This window comes from Lynx canadensis, chromosome C1, assembly GCF_007474595.2.
Source record: "Lynx canadensis isolate LIC74 chromosome C1, mLynCan4.pri.v2, whole genome shotgun sequence".
Taxonomy (NCBI): Eukaryota; Metazoa; Chordata; class Mammalia; order Carnivora; family Felidae; genus Lynx; species Lynx canadensis.
The window spans coordinates 76730326-76742743 of record NC_044310.1 but is presented as its reverse complement, the minus strand read 5'-3'; the positions used below and the strand labels follow the sequence as shown (position 1 = coordinate 76742743).

The window sequence follows — 12418 nt, the reverse complement described above, 5'->3', positions numbered from 1 at the left end:
ATGAAGATTATAAACTTATCCTTTACCCTCAAACTTTACTTGTACCCCTTTTAATCCTTTCATATTTATTGCTCCTCCCTTATGCAGTATATAATCTTTTTGTCTATATTTTTTTCAGTCAGCATAATTATTTTCAAATTCATATACATTGCATGTGTCATTAGTTCACTCCTACTTATTCCATTGTAAAACTGTAAGGGTTCACATGTTGGTGGACAATTTTTCCTTCAACTTTTGGCTATTACAAATAAAGGTGAACGTTTGTAAGTTTTTATATGAGCATATGCTTTCATTTCTTTGGGTAGATACCTAGAAGTGGAATGACTGGATCATACGTGTAGTAGTTGTATATTTGACACTTTAAGAAATGGTGAAACTTTCTACAAAGTTCTCTTTCAGTTCTGGTGGCTACTGACATTCCTGACTGTGGCTGCAATCTTCAAAGCCAGTGTTTCAAATCTCTACTCTGTCTTCACCTTCTCTTTGTATAGTCACATTTCCCTGTCTCCCCTCTTTCAGGAATATATGTGACTGTACTTAGGGCCCACCCAGATAATCCAGGGTATTCTCTCCATCTCAAATTTTTAACTAATTACATCTGTAAAGACTTTTCTTTTGGGAGGAATGGTCATACAAGGTAATATTCACAGGTATTAGGATGTGCATTCTCTTTTGCAGGGCCATTGTTTTTCATCCTTTCACACTCAGCAACTCCTAGTGGACTTTTAGTCCTCTCACTTTGATTTATAGTTTAGTTTGCAATAGGTCACAGTATCCAGTTCTGGGTAGGTAAAGATTGGTGGTAATGGATGGCAGAGAGAATATTCTTGTCTCTTCTAGACATTATGTAGAAAACTCCAGGCCTGTGATTCTCAGTTGTGGCCCTGGAAATAGCAGCATGATCTTAGGAACTTACTAGAAATGCAAATTATTAGGCTCCAACTTAGAACTACTGAATCAGGAGCTCTGAGGGTGGGGGCTGGCAGTCTGTATAACATGCTCTCTAGGTGATTCTGATGTATGCTAAAGTTTGTGAACCACCTTTCTAGTTTATTGACATTATTAGTATTAAAACCATATTCACCTTCTTCTCCAACTCTTTTTTGCTTAAGTCCAATACTTTAACTAGTCCGGGAATTATAGTCCACAAACTTTGTTTTCAGTAGGGATGCAAACATTTAGAACCAAAATCTTGGTACTGATGATCAGTGAAATTAATTAATTTACTCTATAGAAGTTTGCATTGGTCTGGTTTTTGTCAGTTGTATCTTACTTAGATGTAGTTATTTCATAAAGTAATGTTACTGTATTCAGAAGTGATACGAACTTTTTTTCTCTAGTCCTGGAAATGTGAATTAAACTCATTAGCCTGAATTTTACTTATTTCCCTATGTACATTTTGGGATACAACACAAAATTTCTTATCTTTCATTCAGCCTACATTGTTGTACTTTTACCACGTACCATCCAGTGAAAATGCTGAAATAAGCTAAATGACTTCTTGGCCTCAGTGTGTCCACACTGTAGTTCAGAAAAACACACAAGTAAACAATTGATACAGAGCTATCACCAGTTGTTAATAGCAATTGAGAAACACAACATCGCTGAAGAAATTAGAGAAGGATCTTTCAGGATAACTAATATTCAAACTAATATTTGAATATTGCAAAACTAGTAAAAAATAGGTTAGCAAAGTTAGAGACAATAAGTGTAGTTTGCCATGTTAAAAAGCATGAAAGTTGAGTGTGCGTGGGAGCTGTTCTGGGAGTTGAAGGGGTTTAGTATTAGAAACCTGGAGTGAATGGGAGAGTAAAGATTGGGGATAAATCGATAAGGATGAGATCATTGATGAGTAGTGTTGAAGGACTTGAAGCATAGATGTGACATCTTCAGGATAGCTGTTTGAAAATGAGGACTTATATATATGATTCTGAGAAGGATGAATTTGAGATGATAGTCTGGAAATAGAATAGTTACAGTAATCTAGGTGAGAATGGCAGTAGGTGTGGTGGTGCCATTTTTGGGGAATAAGAATTTAAAAGAGTAACAAGCTTGTTTCAGGTAAGGAGAGGAGATGTGTAGAGTACAGAATAAGACATACTGAGTTTTCAGAATTTGTGAAATGTGAAAAATTAGAGGTAGGTAATTTTTCAAGTATAAGGGAATGTTGGGGTGGCGGTCACATTATGCTAGATTGTAGGTTAAATTGAGGAAGTAGGAGAGTATCAGTATATACTGCCTTCTAGAATCATGGCCCATGGCATTTAGCAAATAATCGTTGTTAGTCATTATTACAGTTATTATTAGTGTATACTTTTATGCCATCTCATACTGTATTTTTATCTTCAGCTTTTTGGTGTACTTTTTGGCATGTATGTAATAGTATTAGACAAACATCTAGATAGAAGTGTGTGTTTTAACAAATACTGATTTTAATTATTGCTATACTATTAAAATTAACCAAAATAAGTTATTGTAAATCTTTAAAAAAATTTATTTATTGTTTATTTTTGAGAGAGAGAGAGAGAGAGACAGACAGACAGAGTGTGAGCAGGGGAGGGGCAGAGAGAGAGAGAGGGTGACACAGAATCCAAAGCAGGCTCCAGGCTCTGAGCTGTCAGCCCAGAGCCCCATGCAGGGCTCGAACTCACGGATTGCAAGATCATCACATGAGTTGAAGTCGGATGCTTAACCAACTGAGCCACCCAGGTGCCCCATATTGTAAATCTTTTTTAAAGATAACTAGAAAGATTAAGTTTCTCATTTGAATATATCTCAGTTCATCAAAAAGGTAGTATTTAGCAAGTTTCCTAAAAGTTTAAAATGATCGTGTTTTAGTTGAATGACTTTTTCAGATAGATGTTACATAAAGAAAATAATTAGATATGCAGTTTTTAATTTAAAACAATAAGTGTGTCATAGAAATGTACTTATTTCTATCTGAAGCAGAAAACTAAATGATGGTCTTTGCATGTATTTTTTCAGGTTTGAGTTAATTTCGAATGAGATTGTTTTTGCAACGAGATGTTAATAAGACAAAATCTAGGTAAGTAGAAGACTTTGTTAAGTGTTACGTATCAAAGTAGGAATAATACAAAAAACTTATGTTTTAAAAATGTGTCTTCAAGTTCAGAATTAATGAGTTTTTCAATAAAATTTTGAAATATGAAGAACTGACTTTGATGTACTTGCTCCAGTTGATTTGGTGGAAGTAACAGTAGAGCTATGAAATTGTGGAACTAAATTCTTCATTTTCCTTCTTTTATGTTGAGTTTAATGCAGTTTCCAGTGACTATTAAACATAGAAAATTGAGTTGGCATTTGGTTTAGCTATTCAGAAACCAGTTCAGTAAGAGATTTGCTAGATTGCTTCAATGTTTTCTTAGTGGATGATAGTACTTGAGTAGTTTTTGCCTTTGTGAATTTTACTTTTTTGTTTCTATTAATGAAGCCCTTGTACAAATTGATTAAATTTGCCAAATTGTGTTTTTTTTATGTTAGTATAATGTTCAGAACTGTAAATGATAATATTTTTCTTATGAATATTTGTACTGAATGACTTTCTAATTTAGCATTGTGCTTTGCTTTAATTTTTTAAGACTGTTGATTTTCAGGAAATTGAATTGTGATCATGTACTTGTTTGGTATATGGGTTTTCAATAATATAAGCTGTTGAGATGTTAAAAGGATACATTTGCTGTCTTTTGGTAAATGAACATGGTTTCAGGATATAAGCAGATTAAAAAGAATACTTTGATAAATTGTAGTTAATTTGGTCTTTCTCCAATCTAACCAGATGTTTCAGCTGTCAGAAACTTGCTGATTTCAAAGTTAAAAAAAGAAAAAAAAAGCCCAGAGTGAGAAGTGCTGTAGTTGAGTAATGTGCAGTTAAACAGTGTATTCTCAGTAAGTGGTTTAGGCATAATTGGAAGGAGAGTTTCACTTTTATTGCTATTACATAATAATTGTAATGACAGTGTGAAGAGTTCTTACTGTGCTCTATATTGTGTTAACTGCTTCTCATGCCTTATTAATCTTTATAGTACTTCTTGTAAGGTAGGTATTGCTGTATAGAAAATTTTTATTTTTTTGTTTATAGTGAGCTATTTCTTTTCTTTGGGAAAAGTACACTGTTTTCACAGCATTTATTATAAAGAATACTTGCCTGTATATCTTCTTGTAGGGGAAAAGAAGCTAGACTTTTTTACATAACGTCTTATAGGGATTTTGTTTGCTAATTGAATATACATTGTCTGTTAGAACCTTTATTCTGATTTCTTAAAAGTCAGATATTGCTTAAGGGATGACACTGGTTTAATTTATTCTGGCCTTATTCCACCACGATTACGTATGCATTTTTTCTTTTTTTAGTAAAATATGTACATTTTTACATAGATTAAGTTGTAATTTATATGTGGTAAAATTTAAAGTATAGAGCTGAATGGGGTTTTTACATATATGTTCACACATGTAACTACCATAGAGGTCAAGGTACAGAACATTTTCATTGCCCAGAAAATTCCTCATACTCTTGCCTTTCCAATCCAATGCCTTTCCCCCTGAGGTAAGCATCTTTCTGAATTTTATCAGCATAGCTTAATTTTGCTTGTTCTTGAATTTTATGTATATAGAATTCTATGACATTATACTCTTTTGTATGGCTTTTTCCAATCAACATAGTATTTTTGAGTTTTCTCCATGTGGTTGTATCGGAAGTTCATTACTTTTTATTGCTGAGTAATATTCCATGCTACATATTTTTTCTCTAATTTTTTTTTATTCTCCAAGTCTCTGACCTCACTTGCCAGCATTCTACATTGCTTTTTTTCCCTCTAGTTGTCCCCTTCATTGTTCCCCTGTCACCTGCGCAAGAAAATGTAGGCTCTGTATTATGGCATACAATGGTCTCACTGCAGGTATTCTAGAATGCTAGAATTATCTGAGTAAAATAAGTATGATGTTTCATATATTTAGTTTTAGTCCTGATTAAATGTTGTCACTCTTCCCCAGCCCCTTGTCTCCCCAGCTGCCATTGTCCTTCCTCCTCGTTGTCAGGTTATCTCCTGAAATAGTCCATCTGAAGCATTATCTTGTCCTTTGAGCCAGACCTAACACTTCTGCAGTAGTATGTTTTCTTTACTGGACTTTGGTGAGCTCTTTGAGGGGAGACACCACCAGTGTCTTACTTATCTTAGTAGCACAGTGCCAGAGTACTGTGTGTACTTAATGAATGTTTGTAAAACATAGAACACTGAATAGAGTTCTGTCTCAGACAAGTAGGGATTGAGAATACTGGCTGGAATGGGGTGAGGACATTGGCACTTCAATTGCTATTGCGCTGTATGAAGGAGCCAATGAGGCAATACAGAAGCAGCATTATAGACATTTTGGAAGGAGAAATAAAACCTCCCTCGAGTCTTCTTTCAGTCCAGTTGAAAAAAATGGCTCGTAATGTTCTTAGTTGAGACCTTAAGGAAAACCGTGTTGGTTTTGATTATTCTTTTCAAATGAAGCTATTAATCCATGTTATGGCAATTGGAGTGTTTAGTACTAATGGTATTCTTTTTGTGAGTTTGTGCTACTTATTTCTTTAAAGATTTTTAAAGATGTATTGGACTAATACAAGCAGAAGATTAGGAAGACTGGTCACATCTAATAAAGAAAACTTTTTCTCATTTTCCTGAGGGTAAAAAAAAATATTGGAGTAGAGAAGGAAATTGAATCATAGTCTGGAACTATGATAACATTTTTGATTTCTGTAGCTTAGGAAGCTTGCTGTTTGATGAAAAATATTTTTAAAAATTTTGTTTTACCTTTGTAGGTCTATAATATATATAAATAATACACTTTCTTAAGAAATGAAGCTTTTAGAATATTTTAAAGCATTTTATACTAGTTTTTTTTCTTCCATGTTTGAAATTTGGCTAGTTGGGTTGGCTGTTGTAGTCACCTGGGGGATTTTTATGCCTTCTAGCAAGTCCAAAGCAAGGAGAGGTTCTTCCCCACTGGGATCAATTTGTTGCTTTTCCTCTCTGCAGCTTCTGCCATAAAGGTTGAACACAGAGTTGGACATTGACCCCATCTCCTGCTGTTTCTTCTGATCCCTACAAGGATTTTTATAGACATAGATCTTATCAAATGTAGAACTTCAGTTATTTGTTTTATTTTATCATGGATGTGAAGTGTGTTTAGTTTTCTTGTTGATAAAATTTGAGTATTCGGAGAGATTTAACCTTGAGGTTGTTTGACTTAACATGTATTTGAAAGATTTTAGACTAGTTTTTCTTCTCAGAAGCTGATAGGTATACCTCAGTTTCAGATTCTTCCCCTTCGTTTTGCCCTTCAATATTTTATATGGTCAGCAGCTGCTTTTTTCATTTCGCAGAGTTCCTAAGTCCAAGGATTTGAATTTCTTTATGAATATTTATCTTATGTTAGCTAATTTCCTTAATTTTCAAATTAATCTCTCTATGCTTCACTTTATTTTTTTTTTTTATTTTTTTTTTTTTTAAATTTTTTTTTTCAACGTTTATTTATTTTTGGGACAGACAGAGACAGAGCATGAACGGGGGAGGGGCAGAGAGAGAGGGAGACACAGAATCGGAAACCGGCTCCAGGCTCTGAGCCATCAGCCCAGAGCCTGACGCGGGGCTCGAACTCACGGAGCGTGAGATCGTGACCTGGCTGAAGTCGGACGCTTAACCGACTGCGCCACCCAGGCGCCCCTCTATGCTTCACTTTAGTAGCAGTGTAGTTGTGCTGCCCTTTGTTGTAATGTGAAAAAGAAAACTTTTAAATTAACAAAAATATATGTTCTTCATTCTAGATGAGATTGCACAATGTGCATTTTACCTTTTTCAAATATATTGCCAAGTAACATTTAGGATTTTGGAAATGTTACTTTTTAAAGAAGTTACATAAGCTTATTTGCATAAGAGCAAATAATATAGAAATGTTTCCAATAAGTAAAACTTCCGTCTCTCACCCAGCTCTTGTACACCCCATAAATCATCAGAAAGAACAGGTATATATTCTGCATCTTTCTCTTTCCACTTGCCAGTTATATCTTGGACATTTTTCCATATATGTATTACATTTAATATAATTGTTTCCTGGGGCTCCTGGGTGGCACATTCGGTTAAGCGTCCGACTTCAGCCAGGTCACGATCTCACGGTCCGTGAGTTCGAGCCCCGCGTCGGGCTCTGGGCTGATGGCTCAGAGCCTGGAGCCTGTTTCCGATTCTGTGTCTCCCTCTCTCTCTGCCCCTCCCCCATTCATGCTCTGTCTCTGTCTCAAAAATAAATAAAAACGTTAAAAAAAAAAAATTTAATATAATTGTTTCCTTACTGATAGAGATACTTGGGTAAATCTCAGGGTTTTTTCCTGTTTATATAATGCTGTAATCAATATTCTTCACTGTATCTATATTTCACTAAATTATTGGAATTGTGTGAGAATGTAGGATAATTTGTAGCAGTGGATTGCAGGTGAGTGTATATGTGCATTTTAATTTCTGATATATATTGCAAAACTGCAATAAGATTGTATCACTTAACATTTTTGTTAGCAGTGTTTGAGAATATCTCTTTCCCCACACCCCACTGAATTAACTTGTGTTTTAATCCATGTCAGTCTAATCAGTGAAAAGTGTATTTATTGGTGCATTTTTTTTTTTAATTAGAAGGATTTTAAATTTCTAGGTCTTTTGGGAAAGCAAAATTAATGCGACACAAATTGAAACATCAAATTAATAAATTTAACAACAAGCCAAAGTAATTTTGCTACAAAACAAACCCATTCATTATAGCGTAGCAGTGTTTCAAATGATAGAGTTTCTACTGGTCATTGAGCTCCTTCATTCTTCTGATGGCAGACTTTACTGTGGCAGTGGAGGTGGTGTTGCAGGTCCAGGCACTACCAACTACCATTTTCACGCAGGAATCCCAACGCCAGATCCCCACAGCTTGTCTTTTTATCTTGGTTTTGCCCCAGAAGGAGCAAGTGTACTTGATGTGCTGGCTTATTTCATTATTCTTCACCATTTTCCTGAGAGAGGCACCATAATGGGTCCTGTATTTATGACAATTCCGACTTTCTTGGCGTGCTTAGCTAGGTTGCCACAAACGAGGTCTGAGCCTAGAGAAGGCTGGTGTATTCCTTTAGTTGTGAGATTGCTCAAAGGTATGCTATGCCCCCTTCATCGTAACTTAATTCCATCAAAGAATATATAATTGGCAAAAATTTTTCTCCTTTATTGTTAAATCCACCAATTAACATACTATTGTATGTGTTGCATTCAGTTATTTAATATTGAATAATCAGATTGTTTGTCTTGTTTACCTTCATACTGTTTACTTAGAACACATATTTCCTTGTGATGGATTTCTTTGCAATTTGCTCCCAACTAATGCTAGTGTAGTCTGTAAATAAAAACAAAAACCATTACTAAATATTAGGTTAATTAAATTTAGATTAATAACATGCTGCTCAAAAGCTGTTGTCTCTTGTAACTAAAGCTTTAGAAAACTGTGTGTGTGTATGTGTGTGTATGTATATGTGTGTGTTTACCACCCTCAGCATGTGTGATAAGCTGTAAATGTCTCTTATCTAGCTTGTAGAAATTACTAAATTTAAGATAAAAAAAAAAAAGAGCTGAGAAAATCCATAACATTATGATGGCTTTCTCTGAATTGTTTTTATTGCCTTCTTTGGGGTGTATTTTTTTGTGTAGTATTTTCCAGTGTGATGCCTTTTCTCCTGGATATGATTATATCTGTTTGCCTAAACCTCTGAAAACTCATCCTTGGTTTCACTTTGTCTTTTAATTTGTCTAAAAGGTTAAGTAGGCTGCATTGATTTGTTTTGGAACCTATTTTCTCATTCTATTTTTTCAAAGAAAGTTTCATCTAGACCTGTACTTGTTATAAAAGTTTATCCTCAAATCTGAAGTGGTTTTCAACTTGACAGTTAAAGGCTAAGTGGCGAATGTCATTCCAGTGTGTGAACAGGGAACCATAAAACTGCCCTGTCAAACCAAAGAATTTTGATATTACTATAGTTTAACCTTCTGTGGTAGGTCTAAACTATAAATAGAGGTGCTAAAATAAAACAAGATATTCAGTAAGCCTTAACTGAAACATAATGTTCTAGGCACTTTGCTATATGTTAAGTGTGCATTGGTAATTTGAATTCTCAGTGCCATATAGCTAATTATAGCTCATGAACATAATACTGTCAGGTGTATATAGGGGAGTATAGTTGCACTAACAAGGGAATTTTGAAGGGAAAGATCAGGAAGGGCTTTGTTGAAGGAAGGTGGTGTTTGAGTTGGGCCTTGAAGACAGTAGGATTGTGATTGTAGGATGGCCTTGGGAAAATGTGGGCAGAGGGAGTATGAACTAAAAGTCTTATTTTAGTTGCTAGAAATTATTTTATAAAATGGTTTCATTTAACTGGATGTCCGTGTTATCAAAGTTACTGGCATTTTCTTAAGTGTACTAAAGTTTATAATTTATTATAGTTTTGGAAGTCATTATTTAAATGGTTTCCTTGTTCTGTTTTTCAAACTTTATTTTTATTTTTCAATTTTTTTTAAGTTTATTTATTTATTTTGAGAGAGAGAGAGTGTGCGTGTACAAAGTAGGGCAGGGACAGAGAGATGGAGAGACAGAATCCCAAGCAGACTCTGCACCATCAGCACAGAACCCGATGTGGGGCTCAAACTCATGAACTGTGAGATCATGACCTGAGCCGATATCGTGAGTCAGATGCTTAACCGACTGAGCCACTCAGCTGCCCCCTAAACTTTTTTAACAAGTCTAATTTTGAACCAATCAAGAAATAAATTATACTGTGAAAGACTCCATACTGATCATTCACTTACATATTACACTGTTGTACTTAAGAGTATGTGATTTGTAAATAATAAAAGACTAGTGTGAAGTCAGATAGAGAATTGCAAAGATAGAAGAGTTAGAACGTAAGTCTTCTGACCTCTAATCTACTGTTCTTTTGAGATGACTGACCATTAAAGAGATATTTGAAACATTTTAGGGTCTTCTATCAAGGCTGGGAACTATGGGTATATCTGTCATATGATCAGTTATCAGTATACTTAAGATTTTATTGATTTATTCATTGTTTTCTGAGTTGGTTATTACAGCTACATTGGTTTTGGCTTGTAACTGATGCTAGTTATTAGTATGAAGAGGAAAGATGACGAAACATGTGATTACAATAAAATGTGATTAGTGTTGTTAGAGTTTGTGTTCCTGGATGACAAGGACCACGTCTGTTTTATTTACTAGTATGTAAGCACGGAGTATAGCACTTGACTCTCAATAAGCATTTAGTAAAGATTTATTGAATGATTGAATGGAAATATGCCAAGAAGTGACATTTAAACTAAAACCTGGAAGAACTATTAATGATTTATCTAGATAAAAATTTGGGGAAGGACTGTTGTTAGCAAAAGAACGTGGAAAAGATGAGAGAAAAGAGAAGGGAAGATTGGAGCAACTGAAAAAAAATGTGTATCTTTTTTTAAAAAAATTGTTTATGTTTATTTTGATAGAGAAGGAGAGCATGTGGGGGAGGGGCAAAGAGAGAGGGAGAGAGAATCCCACAAACTATGAGATCATGACCCCACTGAAATCAAGTCAGAGGCTTAACTGACTGAGCCACCCAGGCACCCCAAAAATGTGGCATATCTTGGGTGTAGAGTCCTACATGGAGGGGGGGGAGCTGGTAGTGTCAAGACATAAAAGGGAGAGTAAGTCTTAAGATATTTTATTGAGGGCTTTATAAACCATTTTAAGAAGTTTGCATTGGGTTGCCTGGGTGGCTCAGTCGGTTAAGCATCCAACTTTGGCTCAGGTCATGATCTCACTGTTGGTGAATTCAAGTCCCACATCAAGCTCTGTGCTGACAGCTTAGAGCCTGGAGTCTCCTTCAGATTCTGTCTCCCTCTCTCTCTGCCCCTCCCCCACTAGTGATCTGTTGCTCTCTGTCAATAGACATTAAATAGACATTAAATAGACATTAAAGACAAAAATAGACATGCAAATAGACATTAAAAAAAAATAAAGGATTTGGATTAACTCTAATGAGAAATCATTTTAAGGAGTTAAAATGTGAAGAAGTAACATGATCAGATCTGTTTTTTAGAAAAAACGTCCCTAATTGGGGCACCTGGGTAGCTTAGCTGGTTGAGCATCCAACTCTTGGTTTTGGCTCAGGTCGTGATCCCAGGGTTATGGGATCAAACTCTGTGTTGAATCTCTCTCTCCCTCTGCCCCTCTTTCCCACGTGTGCTCTCTCGCTCTTCTCTCGCTCTCTCTCTCAAATTAAAAAAAAAAAACAAAAACAGCAACAAAAGAAAAACATCCCTAATTAAAATGTGGAGAATAGGGGCACCTGGGTGGCTCAGTCGGTTGAGCATCTGACTTCACCTCAGGTCATGATCTCGTGGTTCATGAATTCAAGCCATGCGTGGGGCTCTGAGCTGACAGCTCAGAGCCTGGAGTCTGCTTCCGATTCTGTGTCACCCTCTGTCTCTGCCCCTCCACCTCTCATGCTCTGTCTCTCTTTCTCAAAAATAAATAAAGATTAAAAAAAAAAAAACATGTGGAGAACAGATTGGAGAAGCTAGATTGGATTCAGGACGACCAGTTAATAGCAGGAGAATACTGGCCTGACTTCAGAGTGGTGGTAGGGGGGAATAAAAAGACTTAAAGATTATTGAAAAATGGTTTGCTCCTTACAGATTTATACAATGCTGTTTTTATTAGAGTTTCTGGCCTCTCCTTATTAATTAAACAAGATTTAATACCATTAATGAATAAATAATCATACTATTGATGGCAGGAATCTTACCAAAGATACTTGAGTTGCTAGGAGTATGTTAAATGTGTTAAGTCTTGGATTTCCATTAACATTGTCTAGTACATAGTAGCTAAATATGAATTCTGGTAATATTTGGTGATGGAGACATTTTTCAGTCTGGGTAGCAAAGTTTAGGTTAAAACTGTCCTGAAGATTTAAGGTTACTCATGATTCAGAAAATCATTTGGAGGGGGATGTAGGGGGGGGCAGGTAGAGAAAATCATTTGGAGAAAAGTTATATATGAGTAGGACCTTGCCTTCTTTGTTCACCATTGTATACTCACCATCTAGAGTAGTTCTTCTTACAGAGATACTCAATAAATATTTGTTGAATAATGTCACTACTTACATATAATATTTAATATCTAATCAAATTTTATTTTTAGTTAGATGACAGAGTGGCAGACAAGTTAGTTTTTCTAGCTTATAAAAGGTTATACTTTTATTTAAGTAATATTCTCCCGCTTAAATTTCCCTATAACCATACATATTTATACTTCATCCTTCTATGTTCTTCCCTTCCAACAGTGCCTA

The 12418-nt window shown here is 35.3% G+C and overlaps 1 protein-coding gene and 1 pseudogene across 9 annotated transcripts in view; one reads left to right on the top strand and one right to left on the bottom strand.

Annotated features, from left to right (window-relative positions):
• ZNF644 (zinc finger protein 644) overlaps positions 1 to 12418 on the top strand; it is a 104772-nt gene that overhangs the window by 27448 nt on the left and 64906 nt on the right. For all 9 annotated transcript variants that reach the window (XM_030323691.1, XM_030323688.1, XM_030323687.1 and 6 more), the window contains one exon: positions 2986 to 3046. In XM_030323691.1, coding sequence (XP_030179551.1) covers positions 3003 to 3046 — 44 coding nt within the window. In that variant the 5' untranslated portion in view covers positions 2986 to 3002. The remainder of the gene's footprint in view (positions 1 to 2985; positions 3047 to 12418) is intronic.
• LOC115521403 overlaps positions 7837 to 12418 on the bottom strand; it is a 39924-nt pseudogene continuing 35342 nt past the window's right edge.